General features: G+C 38.3%; 2 protein-coding genes and 1 long non-coding RNA gene across 4 annotated transcripts; all 3 read right to left on the reverse strand.

Moving 5' to 3' along the window:
• Window positions 1-40: 40 nt before the first annotated feature.
• LOC306841541 lies at window positions 41-933 on the reverse strand. Its single transcript, XR_013781545.1, has 2 exons — window positions 623-933; window positions 41-233 (listed from the first exon to the last, which is right to left on the reverse strand). It is a non-coding gene; the product is annotated as an uncharacterized lncRNA (long non-coding RNA).
• A 228-nt stretch (window positions 934-1,161) lies between these two features.
• Window positions 1,162-5,803, reverse strand: LOC306841538 (uncharacterized protein). The gene is made up of 6 exons (XM_079371471.1): window positions 5,095-5,803; window positions 4,828-4,977; window positions 4,142-4,435; window positions 2,532-2,786; window positions 2,211-2,362; window positions 1,162-2,010 (listed from the first exon to the last, which is right to left on the reverse strand). Exons 2-6 carry the CDS (start codon window positions 4,859-4,861, stop codon window positions 1,633-1,635), a joined length of 1,113 nt encoding a protein of 370 aa, XP_079227597.1. The 5' UTR covers window positions 4,862-4,977; window positions 5,095-5,803; the 3' UTR covers window positions 1,162-1,632.
• Window positions 5,804-7,462: 1,659 nt separating this feature from the next.
• Window positions 7,463-20,693, reverse strand: kcnj10a (potassium inwardly rectifying channel subfamily J member 10a). Of its 2 annotated transcripts, XM_079371468.1 has the most exons (7): window positions 20,147-20,693; window positions 17,119-17,194; window positions 13,948-14,340; window positions 13,344-13,555; window positions 12,683-12,814; window positions 12,267-12,444; window positions 7,463-9,570 (listed from the first exon to the last, which is right to left on the reverse strand). In XM_079371468.1, the coding sequence occupies exons 2-7, from the start codon at window positions 17,156-17,158 to the stop codon at window positions 9,158-9,160; spliced, it is 1,368 nt and encodes a 455-aa protein (XP_079227594.1). In that variant the 5' UTR covers window positions 17,159-17,194; window positions 20,147-20,693; the 3' UTR covers window positions 7,463-9,157. The 2 variants fall into 2 exon arrangements, with proteins under 2 accessions (XP_079227594.1, XP_079227595.1); XM_079371469.1 differs by lacking the exon at window positions 17,119-17,194 and having other exon boundaries at window positions 7,464-9,570; window positions 20,147-20,691.
• Window positions 20,694-21,698: the final 1,005 nt, after the last annotated feature.

The raw sequence follows: 21,698 nt of genomic DNA on the forward strand, positions 1-21,698 counted from the left end.
ATAATGCCAATAACTATAATACCACATACACACAAAACAATTCTAGTCTTCTAAGTGCTGTATGTTATGCCATATACAGATGATATACATTTATGTGTTGTATTTTTATAAACAAGATCAATATGGTTTCATACAATAAACATAAAATATATGAGAGTCCATGTCTAAAACATCTTGTCCCATTGTAGGACCATAATATGGAGGTTGGGCTGGTAGCTGCAGGTGCCCTGGCTCTTCCAAAGCCTTTTGGCAAGGCACTGAACCCCCAACCTCTTTTCTCAATTAGGGAGTGTAAAATGAGAATTTCTCTTAGGGATTTATAAAGTATATGTAATTCAAAACACAAAAAACAAACGCCACAGTCAGAGGGTGAAAAAAAAGAAAGCAAAACCTCAACATGCACATTTTCCCAATTGTTCACATTTTCCCAGTTCTAGTTTCTGGTTTTCTTTTAAGCCCACAACACCAGAAACACTAACTGCTTATTGCCCATGGCTAAGTATTATTATTTTTCAGGTTTTTTCACTAACAGAAAAAAGTATACTCGGGGAACAGTTGACCTGAGGCTTTTACGGCGGCTCTGACCCTCACCCTAACTCGTTGGTTAGTTGTTTCTTGGGACCCTCACGACTCAAAAGAAAACTCACCTGTTTCCAGGAAGTGTTGTAACAAGTACAGTCTGACTGAGCACTTCCCGTTTAAACAGCTCTGCTGCAGGAGGCACGTCTTTCACTGTGCAGAATTCACAGTGTTAATTACTGAAGGTAGTATTAACAATGAATGAATGCTGAAGGTGAAAGCAGCATCCAAAAATGTACACATTTTGGAAACCTCATTAATCAGGCCCTATTCTAACTTTTTAACAGTCACATCAGAACAATGATAAAGCAGTGCCTCACTGTGCCCAGAATAAGAATAAAACAGACTGAGGCAGAATTTGGGCAAATAAAAGGCCTTCATATAACTCAAATGGCAAATAACAATTTTGTTCATTATTTAGCTTAAAACACAAGAGGTCCCTTTTGTTAATCAATAATTTTAGCAGTAAATAGAATGAAGACAATGTAGTTCATTTTTAACCTTTACCATGATCAGTTTTACTATTTATATTCATACACTATTCATTTCAGATCCATAAGGTACCCATCCATATTATTGTTTTATTTTTAGTGCACTTTTTATCAAACCAAATCTTAATGTAGTATTAAGAAACCATGATCATAAAAATTCAGGGAATGTAAAAGGCATGATTATTAAAAACAAGAGCTGGCAGGAATTAAGATAGATGAATGATTGTGGGGCTCAAATACTCAACATAGATGTGCATGATTGACACAGATAAGTTTCAGCTGAAGAAATCCAGGATACCAGATTAATCCTAAAATCCCATTTGAGTCATTAAAACACAATTAAAAAAAAGAAATACAACAAAAATAACGAGCCCTAATATAACCTTTAAACAACAGTCATACCATACCCATACATCACATCAAATTATTTAAAAAACGTGGATCAAAACAATCCATAATGATGTGTAATCAGGTGTTTAATACCACATGTCCACGTCATAATTTTGAATTTATATTGTACTCTTAGACACGCTTTTATAACTTTTAAATGTTTCTCTGGCTATCAATCTATTGGCTGCTTTTGCAACGCACTGTACACTGTGTCAATTTGCATCGGCTGCGCAGCCTCCCCAAGAGTGACAGATGAAGCTGAAGTAGTATCCTCTACTTTTGTTTGATTTTCTCTGTCACTGTTTCCAAGCGAGTTAGTCACATGTGGCAACTGTAAAACACTGTAGACAGTATCCACTGCCTGACTTTCCTTTGATCCCAACTCCTTCTTTGGGTGGCTGTTTGGATGGTTTATCTGGCTTGGCTGTGCTGCATCCACATTTTCATAAGAGACATCATGTTGATTAGAAGAAGAGGTTGACTCTCTGCTCACAGGTTGTGACTGGGTGACTGGGATTGGCTGGTTTTGTATTAACTGAGCAGTAGATGTCTGTGAATCAGTGAAATGTGGATTAAACATAATTTCACATACTATGGCAAGATTACATCTCAATTTGACATCTTGTTTAAGATGCGAACTTCTGAAAAAAAAAATTACTTATAAAAAGGACAACAGTGTCATTTTTTTACATTTTACATAAATTACATGCAACAGATTTGCTTCTATGTTAAATATTTAACCAAGCTTACCTGATGTCCATTCTTTTCTGTCAAACAGAGTATCTTAATCAAAAAGCCAATGAATGCACAAAGAGTTACACCTATGGCAACTGCTATTCCAATTACTAACAGACTGGGTGGTGATGATTTCTCTACATGTTCATTCGTCTGTTTGCTATTGCCTGGAAACACAAAATGTCAGAAAATAGAAACAGCAATAAAATGAATTATCAAAATTAGAGCAAATTCTCAAAGAATTAAGACATTAAAAAAATATATAGAATAGTGAACTTCATCAAAACATAACTGTTCTCATTGAATAGACTATTGGAAAGATCACATCATATTTACATGTTGTAGGCAGGCTTTCAGAGACATTGCTTCTGCTGACATAGTTGTGTCCACTGCAGACAAACGCTCTGTTGTGAGGAAAAATTGTGATGTTGAATTTACTGAAGGATCTCTCAGAAGGTCTGCAACTGTCTTCATCACAAACAGCCCATAGCCACTCATCCAGGACAGAACAGTTGATGGATATGTTGCAGAATCCAGCAGACCCATTGGAACCTATTACTGACATCCTGATATCTGGTTTGGGAACAGTTTCTGAAATGGCAACACAAGCAGATAAATGTAAGCCATTAACTAGTTTCTGGTTCCCTCTAGTGGCAAGGAGCAGGAATGCTTAACAACCTGTATCAACACAAGCCTCAAATGAAGCATTTCTCCAAAAACAAGTGCACCAAACACACAGACAACAACAAAAAGTATGGTGCTGATCTTCATTTTATATGCATGCTAATTCATTGTTTTATTTTACTACCGTATGTATTTTTTTTATCCTGATCTTCCTTTGCCCCTACAACATATTGCTTTGAGGACCCCAAATTTAGATAAAGGTTCAATTCAATTCAATTTTATTTTATTTGTAAGGGAGCATGTGCAATTAAAACACATTTAACCATGTTATGCATTTTACCAGAGTTAGCCTTGAGCTAATTTCAACTATCATTCTGCAAAAAAAACAACATATATAAAAACATCATACATCAATCAGCAAGCAAAGGGCAAGTAACAAATAGCAATATATTGCACATGAAATGTCTCTTGCAGGCACACACACCCTATGAGGAGATAAAAATGAGTGAGACGAAGTGATTTTTTTAGATTACCTTTAAAGCTACCAAACAACTCACTTTTTTTTTTTTTTTAAATCTGGAATAGTGTAATGGCTTAAAGAGAGAAAGCTGCCCACCCAAAGGCTGAATAGCGAAAGTGTAGTGCAGTTATGTACGGAAGCTATTCTTGTGGACCTTACAGAGTTAGCGCCACGGCAACAGACAAACTTGTGCAAACAGGTGGGAGCCAAGCCTTTTAAAATGTTGTAAACTCTACAGAGATTTGAAAATACTCTACATTTTTCAAAGGTTAGGTTGTGTTTTTGTTATTTTTCTCACAGAGGTGATACCTTCATGGTTTTTTGTCAAAGATTTTCAGAGACTGTTAGTACAAAGACTCTAAAGGCCTGATTGTTTCTGGGCAGGCCTACTTAAATGATAGAGTCACACAACCTTTGTTAGACTATTAATAGACTTAAAACCCTTCAAAAACAAAATGATAGGAAACTATCAATGCTGACTGAACTGAAACAAATAAAACTTTTCACACAGTTTAAAATGTTATCATCAATAGAGATTAACAATTGTGGAGGCCGACGATGAAAAACACTGTAAACTGTGTAGTTTACATAGATATTCATGTGATCTTATCGTGACCTAGACTCTAACCTTTAAGTCCAATTGAAAAGAAAATCTGTTTTGATCAAAAAGTCATTTAAAAACAATAAACTTGGTATTTAACTAAAATACTGTGAACGGATGAATATACTGTAAATGAAAGAACTACCAAGGTAATCATAAAACAAATAAAATCAAAATAAAGACAAAGTACATAGAACTTACCTTCAACAATTAATTTGTTGGTCTCCATTGATTCTTCAATATTGGAATCAACAATCACAGCATTATAATCACCACTGTCTTTTTCAGTGAGTTTTTTTATACACAATGAGTGATTGTTTGGATTGTAATCTACTTTGTCTCTGAAATTTTCTTTGACCACTTTCTGAAAAACAATTAAGTCATTATTAAATCTCCAGCGAACATCTTCATATGGTGGTGATTTTCCAACTTGCAGACATAATGAGCTGTTTTTCATTCGGTAGTGCGTCTTTGGTGGGCCGTTTGCTGCAATACCTGGGAAACAAATGTGATGTTTAAAGTGTCTTTAAGCACATAGACAAATAATGCCTTAAAAAGAAGGTACATGTGACTACAATTACCTAATGATTCATGTCTAAAGTAAAGTAAATTCCTTGTCTAACTTATTTTTCGCCGGATGGACTGATGATGAGTAACTTTAACCTTTTGTAGCAAAATGGATAATGGTAGATGATCAACTTAAAACTTTAAAAACTCCCAAATTGATGCAAATAGGACATTTAAAAAAAAACTGTCTTAAGAAATCAAGACAACACTAAATGCAATATAAAGTTATATCTTATTTCTTCTTAAAGCCATACACAAAATATGCTTAAATAATAAAACTATTTTTAGACTACGCATGCAATAAAAATGTTGGATCTTACCTGCAATTATAACACAACTCAGAAGCAGCAGCATTCTTAATCCGCTGTCAATATCAATGTAGATAAACAGGATGCGGAACCTTAAACGCAGGCTTCACAGATGCAGAAAACCATGAATGCCGCAAAGCGAAGACAGCATTCATCAGATATCTTGATGAGGGCAGGAAGTAAAGCTGTCACTTTTTCAATAATGCCTTCCTACCAATGAATAAAGTGTAATAATTCCATTGAAAACAACCCAGACCGATCAAAGATTGTGGCATTTACCATTGCTCTGTTTTTTAGGCATATAAGTTTTCAAATGACGGTAGGCTACAATGAAGTTTCAGTTCCGTAGTTGAAGTTTGATGATTTACGCTGAAAATTCTATTCATAGTGTTGAAACCAAATATTTTGAAGCAGATGTTCAACTCCCTACCCCCCTCCGTCTGCCCTGCCATTTTGTGACCAAAATCCCATTTTCATCCTAGCTAAAACTTTTAAGGTACAGAAAACTTAATCTAAATTACTTCTGTGTACAATACTGCCTTTTCTTACTTTGAACATCAACTCAACCAGTTTAGCATCCTGCCACCTACAGCTGTGTCTAACTGTATGGCCATCTCAAAAAAGTGAGGATGATCAAAACCTGACTTCACAAATAACTGTCTATGCAATAATCTCAAACCTGGCCTATACATTAACGATAATTTAGCTAACTAAACCACATACGTATAAGACAGTATAAAAGTACAACACTTGTTTACTTACAAGATAATATTATATTTCCACTTTATCATTATTGCAACCCAAATAAGATAAAACTTAAGACTATAGTTACTTAGATCTATTCCAATTCCTTGTGAGATCTTGATAAACCTGGAGAACTGATCAAATCAACACTACACTCCATTACTAACAGTTCACTGATGTGTCAAAACACACACATTATTTTAATGTTAAACAAATTTAAATGCATGTAGCCTACTAAAAAAAAAAAAAATCAAAGCGACACCAAAAAAATATAAGTTTCCTTCAAATTCTTCAACCTTACAAACGCACAAAGGCATACAATAATATAGCCCGCAGTTTTATGACAAGGCTAAAAGTACTATTCACTTAGATCTCAAATAACAGGTAAAAAAGGTTAAACTTACAGTTACCTTTGGATCCTGAAGAGAGTTTCGCAGCAGCAAAATAAGCAGGTCATTGCAGGGGCTGAAATCGATTTTCATTAAGTAGCACCTGATGAAATTTCCAGTCAAAAATGCTTTTTGACCTTGTTGCTGTAAATGACCAGGTGAATGCTAATCTCCATTAGAGGAATGAGTGGTCTCTCTTACCTTAATTCCAACAGCATGTCCAATTCACAACTCGACTTGTTTGCATATTTACTTGTCAAGCGAGTAAATATAACTATTACTTATTATTACTTGAATTAACCACAGCTAGCTAGTTCTACTCCCTTTGCATCCAAACATATAAGGTGCTGCTAGCGAAACTGTTAGCTAGCGCTAGCTAAACTGTTAGCCGGCTAAACTGTTAGCCGGCTAAACTGTTAGCTGGTGATGCAAAGGGCTCAAAAGGTCATTAACCCCCGCTAGTTTAGCGGCTAAAAACTGACGTACTTGTTTTCAGTCGGCATTAATTTAAACAGACACAGTTATGACTAAAACTTTCTGCTGAATTAAGCAGCCTTGATCCTTTTTTCCCCTTGTCTTCTCTTCGGATGTCCACTCTAATGGTGTCAATGTTCCTCTTCTTTAAACAACGTCATGTTCAGCTCTCACTCACCGAACAGGATAACACTTAATAGTATAAAAGCCTATTTTTTCAACTAAAAATGTTCAATTCTGTCATGTAACTCTTAATTATTGATTATTTGAGCCAAACTGCATTTTCTTAGCCTACCAGAGTTAACCCTTTTTACATAAATTGATTTATTTTTTTAAATTTAATTCTATTTTTCAGAAATTTGTTAATTTTTATTTTTATTTTGAAATTATAGCCCACCTACTTTTTGCCACAACCAAGTCATTGTAATATGCTAGGTTTTAATACATTGCCTGGACCTTACAATTTTTGAAACAAAATAATAAATGCACATAAAAGGACATAAAACTGTAATTGAATTATTAATGCACTCTTGCAACTACCTGAAGTACCTTAGTAGTCCACTTGGGGTACACGACGTGGCTTTGGGTCTATAAAATTGGCATGGTCAAGTGTGAGCAGAGCTTATAAGCAGAGTATAAACCCTTATAAATTACTGGCCTATAAACATTATAAATGTTAGCAAATGGGAGTGACGCTGAACAAGGTTGTCTAATATACTGTAGGTTGTAGTGTTCTTATTAAGTAGTTTTCTGTTAACCTAACATATATTTTTGCCTTGAAATACATAGGACCATTAAACTTCTAAGGATATACGCAGGTACTTTACTGTGAATGACTGAAGATTACAAAATAATTTCTAGGAAGCTTTTTCAGTGGGTCACAGGTGTCTGCATGAAGAAAAAAAAAGTGTCAAAAAGTCTATGAAGTGCTTTAAAACTTTGTTTTTGTTTTGTGTCTTAGTCCTGTCATGTTTTGTACTGTCTGGGGTCCAAACGGCACAATTTCTTATTGAACAATTTCTTATTGAACAACAATATCTGAAACTTGGGTTGCAATTTTTTATGAGGGAGTTGGTGATGGGTTCTGAGGCTAAACCAGTTGAGAACCACTGAGTTAGATGATGAAAATACAAGTTAGTGTTGTGAATAATACATTTATTAAATGAGCCACTTACAAAGTGCTTATTAAACAGGCCAACAAGCTTTCAGTTTAATAATTGATCCATACATTAGGCACAGTCGGCTTCCTCAGTATGAATAAGCAGTCTTTCAGCAGACAAATAGATAATGGGATCCTTTTTGCTTTTTTTAAAATATATTTTCAATTGGCTTTGTCTGGAGCAGCAGATAATTTCTGTAAAAATGTCAAAGAGATCATCTGGTATAAAATATATTACAGATTTTTTTTAAAGCATGTTTTTCACTTCCTCAATTTTAATACCTTCTAATTGAGCAAAGAAATATCATAGTTTGATTTCATTTTGCTGCATTGCTTAACATTTCTGTCTAGATTAAGAAAGCAAAACATGTCATTATTATTATCCACATTTGTGTTAGTCATGTTCCAGTAGAATCCACAAATACTTACTTAGTAACAGCATGAGAAAAAAACAAAGCTGTAAAATTGGTGAAGTGAAGTGTGCATTCAAACATTGTGCTTGACAAAAAAAGAAATTGGCATTTTGAAAATGCAGTTATATATCAAGAAATGTACATTGTCGGAAACAAATTTTGTACACTGTACAGAGGTACTTAAAACACGCACACACACACACACTGTACATGGACATGTAAAATGGTTCTTAAAAACAGTGTTGCAACAGTCAAAAATTACCCATTTTCGAGCAAACATAACATGAAGATTTATTTTTAATCACAGTGCATTTAGTATCAAAGTTAGTTCAGTTATTCCCCTTAAGTGAAATGCCACTTTTCTTTTAAAGTTAAAGTGCGTTTAGTAATGTAACTAACTAATATACTCAAATAAACATTAAAGGACATTCATATCGAGGAACACAACATTTCCAATTGCATCAAGTAACAGTGTTAAAAACTATCACGCACATAAAATATGATACATTCCTTTAAAATCCTTTGTTAATAAAAAAAAAGGTTCCTTTTTTATCACCAAAACCGTTGAAGGTATTTAAGTTATTAAAAATGGAAAGAAAACAGTACTTTGATTCAGTGAAGACCATCTATATCAAAAGTTCAACTTCACTGCATAACGTATCTGATCAAGTTTGTTTGTTGATGGCAAACTTCCTATTTTCTAGAAAAAGAATATTCGATGTGGTTCCTTGAAATATATTTTCCTTAAATTGAGTACACTTTTCTTGAGATACCCAGGTTGAAATATTCTTCTTACCATGTCCTCATATCTGACCTTATAAGATGAAGATTTTATTTCAGTGTTTGCAGTAAATCAAGTCAGTTTCACAATGAAAAATGAATCACGTTTAGAAAATATATCAATAGAGGACTTGATATTGTGTTCTGCATTCGTAAATGTTGAGTTTGTGCTGTACTTTCCTCCTTTGAAGTTCATGCACTGTTTTTACACAGGCCTGTGGTTATAGCGTGTGGTTTGTGCAAAGACAAGGCATCCAGGTGTTCAATCTCCACAACCGGAAGAAGGCGTTCTGTATATGTACAAGTGGTGTTTTTTCTGTTAGAGTTTCTTCCTCTTTTGAGCAGCTCATCTTAGTTTCACATCAGCAACCTCTTTTTCTTGCTCACACATTACTGATACGCACACTTAGTGGGCTGCTATCTCTGATCCGCCCCCTTTCTCGCCCTTTCTCTTCCCCTCTGTAGCTCTCCTCCAGGCGCATCTTCTCCGGGTCTCTCCCATCCTCCTTGCCCTTGCCATGGTAACGGGATGCCTGTGATGGCGGGCTCGGTGGAAGGGCCTGCTTGAAAAGGGGCGGCGTTTTGGTTTTGGCCACTTTGTCGAAGAAGGCAAAATCGGCCACATATTTTCCTGAGGGAGACAGGGAGACCACGGGGGGAAATTCATAGCCCCAAAGGATCTCATCAGGAAGGTAGGATGTTCGAACCTGACAGGTGGCGGAGGTCGGCTCAACAGTGGCGCTCATGATCACCAGCAGCTCAAAATCGGCCAGCTCGGGGTCTGTCCAACCACCACCTAGAGAAGAAAAGAGAATTTATATGCAAAAAAAACATTTTTTTACAAATCAATCCTATTGATCAATCTTAATGAGTATTTATCTGTGACCATGCAGCCCATAACAAATAAACAAGAGTTAAGTCTAAAAAAGGCATAAATATTAAACGTTTTTTCTGTTTTGTTTTTAAGTAAAAAACAAATAAACGTGCAAAAACACACATACAATTATACACACATCCTGAAATTTCCAAAACATTAGAAACATTCCACTTGCAGACTCTCCACAAACACTAGACCGGATTTAGCAGACACAAACACAAACAGAACTGACCCCTGAAACTTGAGAGAACACACACTAGAGTAAAAGCTGCCGTGTGTTGGAAACTATACAAAGAGAAATATAGTGAGCATGTTGAAAATTATCCAATCGGAATGTTTGACTATGCAGAATATTCTTGTCATTCATCTACACACAAACCCCAATATCACAAAGGACACACTTGAAGACATGCACTCAAACAATCACACACCTGCATCAACAGGCCTCACTCAGTAGACTGTCATCTGTCCAAACAGTCCCTCCCCTAACCCAGACCCAGTTACGCTCCCAATAGAGTAAAAACACCATGTTTCGCAACTGCTCTGACACTTGGAGAAACTTGAGGGATTCTCTATTTCAATTTCTTGTAGGCGGTTCAAAGAGATCCCTTTGCATTTCTGTTATGATTCCTACTAGCATCTTTAGCAGCAGGGCTCCATATGGTGATGGCAGGGTTAGCTGTTGGATCAGTGGTTAACCGCTTCGGTATGAAATAGCTCTAACTACTGAAAGGGCATCCATTAAACTTTTCTCCCGGTATAAAGAAGGACGTCGCAAGAGGTTAAAGGTGAACTGTGTAGATTTGAAATGTGAAAGTGCTCCAACTAGTAACGAAAACTTTATTCAAAGGAAAAACTGTGTTCCTGGAACAGTGCTGCAGCTAAAAAGCTACCAGGAGAGTTATGGTGTTACGGTTTCACTGTTGCGGGCCCACCACCATAAAATCTGTACCTTTCCTTAACTTCATCAGCTCTGCCATATTTAGCAGTGAAGGCATGTTAGCCTAACAGTGTTAGCAGTTAGCAAAACCATACTCCAGCCGCAGACAGCCTGTAGCGCATGGCTGTCATTTTGTTTAACTTGTTCTGTTTTTGGGGTTGGTTTTGATGTTCAGATGAATCCAATAAACAGTGACTTATTCATGTAGCTAAATTAGTCACTATTTATTAGCAACCAGAGGTATGTGCTGTATTCTTATCTTCCTTGAGCAAGCTAAAGCTTTCTCAAACGCCGAGCATTTTTTCAGCCACAGGAAGTTTTTTTTATAACTCATAGACAGTAAAAGGTATTCAAATCTGTTGTTTTTTTTCCACAGTCAGTGCAATCATTAGCATCTGGTTGACACCTCACCTATACACCCTCCCCCACATCCTGGCCTCATTATTCTGAGCTTCACATATGCCAAGAACATTCACATTGTTTTGTCACTTAAGTTTCTCTTTAGTGTTTTTTTTTAATATTATTGTTGTCTTTGTTGGGAGCTGTACACTTCGGCAAAACCACAGTGGGCTTGATCATGAGAGTAGTGAACAAGAACTGCAGAATTGTGTCTATAAAGGAGACCAATCTAACTTCAAATACTTTCAAGTGACTGATCTATTTGTACATGAAATACTTTAAAAGTAGTTAAGGGCCAAATGTTTCATCAAATTGAAGTAAACATTTATGTGAGAAATAATTGACGTACAATGTATACATATCCCTTGCGTTTCACAAAGCATCCACAACAATGTTTTAGTTTTTAGGTGATACGGTTGATGTCACATGTCACACTCCCTTACACACATAGATCTGCAGATTTTGAGATAGGACAGGATGTCTTCAGTTCTTGACAGGAAACTCTCTTGATAAAGCAATGCTTGATGCCTGTCAGTAAATATGGCTACTATTACAGTTGGCTCTCAGATTAGGGATTACTTTTTTACAAAATAATGAGTGCTGTAATTTTGTCCCTTATAAATGGAATGTTGAAATTACAGGAAGTTCAATAATCATTAAGAAAGTCTGATCAGAAAGTTGACTGTAAGGGATGTCACAATGACAAAAGTTCTGTTATTAGAAGGAATAAGGAAAGGAACTGATAATAAAACAGGAACCACATGTGTCACATGAAGCCATGAAAAGATTTGTGAGTGTAAATAATGCAGCTATCAGAGCCTATCAGCGCTGATGTCTTTGAGACCGTAGTGCTAAGAGGTCTGTGCGGCTGTAAGTGGATCTGCGCAGGCTTCGTGTCAGCACCCCAGACTGTACAGCATTGTGCTCTAATGAGGGGTGTCTCTGCTCTCTCTCACACACATTCCAGCCAGAATGAAACCCTCTCCTTCAGCGCCAAACCAGCCCAACTCTAGACAGTTAGAGGCAGGCAAGCATGCAGCACATGACCGTAAATACCATCACACCTACAGACCCATACTCAACTGAATGTACTGTATATACAGTTATTCTCAAGACATATTTGTTTTGTGGTGTATAACATGACCCTATAGCTGGTCATTTCGTCTTATTTTAGTTTCTACAAACTGATGAACTACAGTTTTATTGTGCACACTTTTTGTGACACATAAGAATAAGTGAACCAGCCAATGAACTTAAAATGATAGCCATGATCTACCTTTAGCTGCCCAGGCCCTGAGGGGGCTGTTGTCATCGATGATGTGGTAGAAAGTCAGGGGGATGATGAGGAAGGGGCTGTCACTGGAAGTATCCACCTGGAAAGGTACATTGCGCTGGTCCAACCGCACTGTCTCACCCTCCTTTGTCAAGGACGTCTGTAGCAACTTCCCCGTCACCTGGGAGCCAAGATGGAGTCAGTAAATGAAGCCAAGAGGTAGCAGAAGGTATCCTGTAACCAAAAGGCCTCAGGTTTAATACCTGCAATGGCCAATATCCTATATATAAGTATGGTATTAATTGACATGCTCAGTCACTAAGAGGGGGTGTAACCTGTATCAAAAACAATAGATGTTTCAACTATATTTAATACTATTGGGGGAAATCTCCAAAGACGCCCATATGTCACTTCCTTACCTGGCATCCTAACAGCAGGCTTTTGCGCATGTTGGCCACACGGATCATGAGGCAAGGGCGACCCTCGTAATTAGACACAACAGCATGTTGACTAAACTTGACAGTCTCGCCTCTCTTCTTGGGACGAGCAACCTACAAGAGGAGGATAACAAGTTAAAGTTTTGTTAAAAAAAAAGATTATTACTGGTTCTACATACCATAAACATAAACCTAAGTAATCATCTACAGGGCATATCATTTCCTCTGTCTGGAAGGATTGTTAGACTACAACTGAGGAGGAAACTGTTTAAATAACCTTGCGTTTGGCAGATAAGATTGTAATAATCAGCAAGGTGACAATCTGTAAACTTAACTGATAACCGAGAAGTTGCTGACAGCTTTTGAATGAGTAAAGGAAGAACTTGTAGGAGTAATTTGGTTTTATGCACCAACAATTAAGGCCTTTAAAGATTTAGAATAAACAGCTATAACATAAAGCTTTGTTTAGATGAGGGTTGAGTTCAGTTCAGCGTTGGACTGGGAAGAAAATTTGGCCCTGGCACTTTAGTTTGAACCGGCCTCTTATTCCCATGTTGAACACAACACAACTGTACAGTACACGATCCATATGTCCCCTTTCAATTGCAATTTATTGATTTACTCCAATCTTAAAACTGACTACCTTAGCGAGAAAGGTACCAGTGATAAAGATCTCCATCACCATGGTGATGACCAGCTGGAAGATGAGCAGTATAATGGCCATAGGACACTCTTCGGTGATGCACCGGAAACCATAGCCAATTGTGGTTTGAGACTCAAGAGAGAAGAGGAAGGCTCCTGTCAGGGTCTTCACCTCCATTACACATGGAGTGTGGTTGGAGGGGGGGTCAAATTCTGAAGGAAGGGAGAAAGAACAGAAGATCATGGGTTGGGGGGGGGTTTAAAACAATTATCAAGGAACACTTGGTTTCCTCTCTAAGTGTTGCGTAAGGTCTTTTTCCTGTGTCTTCTTTGTCATTCACAAAAAGTTCTTGTACTTTGTGGGTAATTTAATTACAGAAAGTCAAAGAGCGTGGATAAGGGAGTTCTTTCTTGACTTAGTTTTCTGGTCTTTTAAAGAGATAGGACTAGCACTAAACTAGTATTGCGAAGAAAAAGACAGGTGACTATAAAAACAACAAGACAGCAACAGTATTGCTCTCATAAATGTGTTACACTCTCTCAATCCTATTTGATAACACATTATGAAAAGATGGCCAACGATAAAGCTCCATCATCCTCCTTACCTAGGAGATCTCCATGTACCATTGCCACCAGGTACCAAAGCACTCCGAACACAAACCAGGTCCCAGCAAATGTGGCAGAGAAGAGAAAGAACTTGTAGCGCCATTGCATGTCCAAGAAAGTTGTCCAGAGGTCCCGTAGGTACAGCGCCCCACGTCCGGTAACGTGCTCAATGCGTACATTACTTCGTCCATCTTTGGAGAGGACTCTGCGCCTCCTTCGAAGAGCATTGGGCCCTGCAGCTTCTTTTCCTCCAGCACCTGAAACAGCACCTGTAGTCCCAGCTGTGGAGCCCAGAAGGGGCTTGGTGATGTCAGTCTGTGTCTGGGAGTGGCACACTTTCTGAGGAGAAGAGCCCTCAGAGGAGGGTGGCGTGGCTGAGGTCATGGCTGGTGCTACAGGGGGTTGGAGACAGAAAGAAGAGACAACAGGAGGTAAGTTAAAGACGAGTGGGTAAAGGACACATACGTGAAAAGACAAAGAGAGGTAAGAGAGCGAGCAAGAAGGCCACCAGTTCTATAGACAGTTACATCAAGCAAACAGCAGGTGATTATTAATGAAAAGGTGCAGGAAGCGTGTAAAGTATAAAAAACAGAACATTTTAGAACCAGATGAATGAGAAAAATAATGTGGTTGAACATGTGGGGCGAGAAGAAGAAGAAGAAGAAGGGGATTAGAAGCACATTTTGTAACTTGACAGTGTTCTGGCTGTCCACAGTGGTCCATTTAAGCCCCTTTTCTCCTTTCACTGGAGGCAGCTGGCCTTGTCAAAATAAAAGCCCTCTTTCAAGCATGAAGGCACAGCTGCTCTTTCAAATTAAAAGCCCCAATGTGCAGGCTCATTCACGTGTTGGTTACACAAGACAGCTACTGAATTGAGATGACGAGACACTTGTGGCTGTTATCCCACGTGGAAAAGAACACCAAAGGAAAGTCTTATACTTTGAATTAAAAAAAAGCTTGAGATCTCTTACTGAACTAACCTTTCCATTTTGGTGAAACTGATTTTATAGTCGACCCTTTTCTTTTTGGCCTGCTTTTGCTTGAATAGAAACCTTTATTTTGCAGCAGATGTTCATTGTTTAAAATTGTTGTTTTTTATTTTTAGCTGTGGCGTAAAATCCCTGTCCATCTGTAACAGTGTCAATGAGGGCATGGTTCTTCTAGTTAGATTTAGGAAAAATGCATAAATGACCTGCACAAAGCCTTTAACACCACTTAGGATCTATGAGACAAACCCGGCTGCCTACTGCTCAATAGGCTTTGTCAATCAATGTCAATGCCTTTGCCTGACTTGCATCTTACAAGAAATATACTTTACTGAGTCAAGGCACTTCAAAGTCATCATTGAGCTGACCTGTTAGCTACTTGTTAGCATTTTTGCTATTTGGATGAATGCATGGTATTTCAAATATCACCAAGAAAAAGCACAGACGTGTGATGCTTATAGAGGCGTGGACATGTTACCAAAGTTGAGGCCTCTGCTCTGCTTAGATTCTTTGCACAACTACACACAAGGTTTGGGAAAGATTGGCTACTTAGTTTTGGTTTTTCATTTTTTAAAACATTTTAATACCTCATACGGCCACCTCGGATGAAGGACTGTTTGCTAACACAGCTACATCCTCGGTCATTTGAGAAGAGTCACGAGATACCCTTTTCAGAGAATGGTGGTGAAGTGTTAGTGGATGTCAAAGAGTAAGCACATTGCATTACCACAATGGTAGCCCATTATCCAACCCTTGGGTGCCATGGACACTTATTGTCACTATGTGAGTTGTTCCTTTTACACCCTTAGCAGTTCTCCCCTTAACTGAGCTTCAGTTTCTCTTCGTCCACTTCTTTTCGCGGTCACTCACTCGCACTCTCACTCACTCACTGTAGACTAAATAGACCCTTTTGTTTCTAACTGCCTCTGCTTTCCGGAGTGAAGACAACAAAACCAAAAAACACAACACAAACAAAAGCCAAAGAAGCAGGGCGATCTGATATGCTCTGTCCTTTCCTGTCCTTTCTGACCCTTCTCTCTCCTCCCTCCATGCTAGAGCTCACACTGAGTGAATGAATAGAGATCTGTTGTTGATGTCTGTGCTCTGAATACTAAGATGTGGAGGGGGAGAGAAAGGAGGGAGGCGGGGTCAACAGGAGGCACATGTGATTGGCCGTGTCCATCTCCAGCTGAACTCTGAACCCTGCAAAGCTCCTGCCTACACGTACAGTAAACACAAATGCTCATGTATTGGTTGTATAGACCTTTTAAACAGCTGGAAAATGATACAATACCGTTTTTGTCCAGAGGAATGTTTGGTTTTCAAAGCTGTCACCTTACAGACAACATGTAGAAGCTAGCAATAGCTTCTACAATAGGCTTACATATGGCAAGTTATGGTCGGTTTGTCTTCATCTTCGGTAGTAACTTAAAACATGACAAAAACCTAAACCAGTAGTTCAGAACGTCTGCCAAGTCTATCACTCAGTCTATAGCAAACCTGTTCAGTATTGAAGATATAAATCTGTGTATCAACAAAAGAATAACATTATCAACTTGTAAAGTCTCGCAAATTAATTTCCCCTTATTATTATTAATGTTTACCAGTGGGGAAGCATTTCCTAAGCATTTACTTCCACAAGTCCAGTTTTATTTAAATGTGTTAAACAAATATGGTGACATAAGTTGGGGATGCTGTGGACTAGAGGTAAAGTGTGTCTTTCATGTACAGTATAAGACTCTCTATAGTTTGATACCTGGCTTTTCATGAGCACATGTTGAAGTATCCTGGGGTAAGATACAATCCCAATTTGATCACTGGTGCACAGACATTGGTGCGGGAGCATATGAATGGATTACATGTATTTGAATGGGGACATACAGTGGTATTTGAGTAGTTGGAAGACTAGAAACCTGCAGAATAAAAACTACGAGGCAACACGAGGAAATGAATAAAACAGAACGCAAAGCTCTGACATAAAACGTAAAATAAAACCAAACCATGATCATTTTGATGTTATACTTGAAGACTTTATACCATTTCGAGTTCTAGTTTATAGTTGTAAGTTATATCAATGTTAATATAGCCAAAACAATATTTGTTAAGTGCATCAGTCTCACTGAGACAAAAAAAAAAACTCCCTCTCTTGTTAGATGACTTTTTCAACTCATTTGACAGCCATACTCAAGGTTAGAGATCTCTTCCTCTCTGTCCGGCTCTCCATCCCTCTCCTTCCCTCTGTCCTGTGTGCACAAGAATCCTTTGTTTTCAAAGAGATGAAAGGGACAAAAGCCACCATTGAAAAATACGACTGGATGAGCGAGTGAGTGAAAAAGAGAACAAGTTAGACAGGCATAGGAGAACGGTACGGAGCGTAAAGTGTGTGTGTGTGTGTGTGTGTGTGTGTTAGCAACTGCGTTTGATCATGTGTGAGTATGCAGTGCTTGACATTTTGAGGAGGCCGAGATGGGAGGAAGAGGAGAAGGTAAATTGGTTTCGGGTGACAAAAGGAGTGAAAAAGGAAGAGGGAGGGAAATGGATGGTGAAGGAGAGAGGAAGGGGTACTTTGGGTAAAAGTGGAGGAAATAGATTGGTGACAAAAGACGGTCATTAGTATTCCAGAGGAGAAAATAATCCCTTCCAGCCAGTTCTCCCTGTGCAATATCTACCGCCATAAAGAACTCCCTGCAGCCGGTACACTGCACTGAAAAGACTCAGTCCAACAAAGCCTGAATGGCTGTGACCAGTGTCCATGCCACAGTGGCCTCCGCGCTGGACTGAAAGGATTGTCTAAACATCAACATAGTTCACGCCAAGAAGGCATCTGCTCAGCCAACACAAGACGAGAAAACCACAAACTTTTCCCAGCCAAACTAAGCAGTGCACACTGTTATACAAATGAGACACTGTTTTGTCAATGGGTCTCTATATGTATGCAGTGAATGACTTGAGACAATTTCATTGACAAAGAGAGCTTCTCTTTAGCGCGTTTTGAACATCTTTACTCCAATCAAGAATCTTGGTTATCTGTGCTATCGCTAGCTAATGTAATATGAATAACTAATGCAGATCTCATACATCCGTCATAAAACACATCAACATATATTTCAGAAGGACATCTGATCTTATACCAACAAGTCAATCACAAATATTACTGTAATTTATAAAAAGACTATCAGGGGTGTAAAGTGTATTAACTAGCTTACACCTACCAAAACTAGCTTACTTGTGCATGGCAGCTGTGTGTTACATTGATTATTCTATGTAAAACAAAAGCAAGAAGACAACATTTAAAGCATGTATTAGACCTTTTCTGACCGCAGGAACTTCCTCATAGTTCGAGGAACTGTTGGGAACCTTTTCTCAGTCTTATAGGATCTATAAACTATTTTAGTTCTTGGAACCCCGTTTAGTGGAACCTTTTTTTAGCTCCTGCTTCAGAGTAGGTACCACAGTGGTAAGAATGCAGACAGAGAAAAGTCCCCATGGTGTGTAGTTCTCAGGGAACTCTGTTGGAGATTGCTCCTCTTGGAAAAGTCCCCAGAACTGTAAGATCTGAAAACACCTATTGTCAGGAGCAGCTTGGGAAGAAGAGGATCTAACCTTATTTGGGAGCGTGCCAAGATGTAGCATCTCCGAGAATATTAAGAGCTTCAAAAAATCTGGTTGAAAGGCCCAAAAATACGACTTAAACATGTTTTAACATAAGAATGTGATATTAGCTTCATAATTTACCAAGATTTGTTCTTAAATTACTCTTTGAAGAGAAACGTTTTGGGTGCATGAAGGTGTCAGTATCATTGAAATAATGCAATCGGTATTTTGTGCCATCTAAACACAGAATGAAGGCAAAAATGGTTTTCTAAACTGAAATTGCACCAAGCACTGTCAAAATTGGAAAGATGAGCTGCAATCATTCATAGTTTTATGAACAGGAATTAAAATGGTTCTCAACTGATGAACCTCAGGACGCACAAACTATTCCTTCATGAAAAATAGCAACTTAAATTTCTTCGATTTTTCAACCATTTCAATTTATTTTTAGAAAAATGGTAATGTTCGGACCTCAGATTGGACAACGTGTGATTGAATAAATAAACTGAATGAAACTAAGCGCTTCATTGACTTTTTGACAGTTTTTTTTTCTAGGCACACATTGCATTTTATGTATTGCATATAAAACACTTGAATAAAGTTGAAGTACTAATGTGCAACTTTCACTTCTAGTGTATTTGAACTGTGGCTTTTACATGGTTAACATCCTAATTAGGAATATAACAACAGATAGTTTAATGGAACCAGTAACCATCCTGGTTCATCTCCATGTGTCTGTATCCAGCCGTCTGTCCAAACAACCACCTAAAAATATCCCTTTGCCACTCGTCTCCTCTTCCTCAATCCAGAATTAGTAGTTAAAGAGTTACAACATTGACCTACATGAAACAATGGGAGCACACAGAGCAGCTGTTTGTTACTGGGCTGTAATTTAAGTCTGACTTCTGGGAGCCAAATGTCTTGCTGTAAATCTGACTCGGTCTACTACCGCTGATGTGCTGATGAGGTTTCCTCAATGAGAAGACGTGATTTGTTTTGACTGAAGGTTTCCGAGCCGAGACTTTCTGTGTGTTTTGAGTCCAAAGAACTGTTCTCCCTACTGTGATTTGTTTAAAGCCTCTTATATTTTAATTTCTGTATTAAAACATTACATTTCATATTCTTGTGTAGCAGTGTCTCAAGCGTGAATGTTGTTCTCTCTTTATTTGTAAGTCAAGCAGCTGTTAAGAATTCACCATTGTTTCTGTCATAAATATCCCTCCGCAGTGTAAACACAGCATGATAGACGCGACAAGACCTGTTTGAATTTTGACCTCAACCAATCATAGACAGTTTGTCTGCTTTGATCATTCCCCACAACCCGTATAGCGGGAAAGTTAAAGAAACCAACATTTTACAGAAATATATATCGGGAGGTTAGAGGAGTATTCCCAGTGCAGTATTAAAGGAAAATAACAAAAAATAATAAAAATACAAGATACAGTGGCGCATGAGAAAAGATTCAACCCAAATACTTAACAGAAGGTTGTTTATATATTTTAGTTTGAAAGCATTTGATGAAACTGAAGCTGCCGAGGATTGATAACTTAAAATAAGTAAATCAATACTTTGCAAGAAATGTACATGATTGATTTTACAATGTTTCAGTGCCTCTTACCTTTCTGTTGACCAAACACAGAAGTTCACTTCGACCTCAGACTGGCAACCTGAAAATTGGAGTAATTTCACTGTCCGGCAGACGTGAAAAAAACAGATACGGTACAAAAAAAATGGAAAAAATGGATTTCACAGTTTTGAATTACACGCATTTGTTGACAGCTCAAGCATGTTTCAAACCACCTCACACTCTGACATCACATTGTTTGCATTGTTTTCTTCTGCAGTCCCTCAACGCCATTGTTAAAAAAAAAATCTAGAAAGAGAAAAAGAGTCAGAGAAAATTTAAACGGAGAAGAAGGAAAAAAAAGGCCAGTGGTCAGTGAGCGTCTCCCAGTACACTGGTACTGGAAGTACCGGTTCTGGCTCACTGTCACTGGATCATTATGTAATCAGATGAGCGCTTCTTCTCTCATGTGGAGCGGAGAGGGATCCCTGTCTGAGAGCTCGGACGGAGAGAAGTTAAAGAAGCCGGCGATGTCCACTCCTCCTGGACCCCCCCTGAAGGCCTCTCTATATAAACCCCAAACTATTCCCCCAGCCGCTGTTTCACGACATTTTTAATTCATTAATTCAACTCTCCTCCCAGCTTCTCCTCCTACCCTCCCTCTCCGAGTCTCTCCCTCACTGTACAACATAAATGGGCCTCTTTGTTGCGAGGCCTCCTCCGCTGTTTCAGCCTTTGTCAACTTTCTCATGTAAATGTTTGATGGTTATAAGATACAAGCAGGGAAGTCGTGGCACTGTAACGGAGGTTTTTACAAATCAAAGAGATAAAAAGAAAACTGGGCTCTTTTCTTGTGCGCTTGGCTCCCTGCAGTTCTGCGTTGGCCACCGCACCGCACGCTGAATGTGTAATGTCGGTGCATCTCTCTGAGGCTGTGCCATGTCCGCCTGCAGGGTGGGGCCGGGGCGGTGGGGAGGGGGGGGTTTGGGGTTGTGGGGCTCGATGGTGTATAGGCGAGTACACATGGGCCTGCTGTGAATGGACAGCACAGAGGATGAATTAATTCAGAAAAGTAACAAATATCAGTCTGAAGCACCGGACCTGTGGAGGACTGCGTTTTAACTTTCTTCTCTGTTGTGCAGAAATAAAAGTATTTTACAATATTTAAAGCTCCTTTGTGTCACAGTCTTTAAGTGTGTCCATTATCCTCTTTAATTCTACTCCATTTCATTCGAGAAAAGCTCACGTTGGGAGTTACCCTAACCCATTCTTTAAGTGCAAAATCCTTCAGAAATGTGAGGCCTTCGTATTGATTACAGACAGGGTTGGTAATTTTCAAAAAACTAGCATGCTTATGAAATAACCTACATTGTAAACAAAATTTCCCCGCCATTTCAGTTGTTTTCTCTGGATTGTGGCTACTTCTTCCTTTTCTCTGAATGACAACGTTGTTTTTCCAATCACAATGGATTTCTTATTATTTTGAGATAACGAAGCTTTTTGTCTTGTGAAAATTGGATGATGCACCGTAAATTCATTTAAACTGGCTCAATACATTTATAAAGATGGAGACTCTATGGAGAGACGTGTTCTAATTAGATGTCAG

The sequence above is a fragment of the Symphodus melops genome, assembly GCF_947650265.1.
Source record: "Symphodus melops genome assembly, chromosome: 20".
Lineage (NCBI taxonomy): Eukaryota > Metazoa > Chordata > Actinopteri > Labriformes > Labridae > Symphodus > Symphodus melops.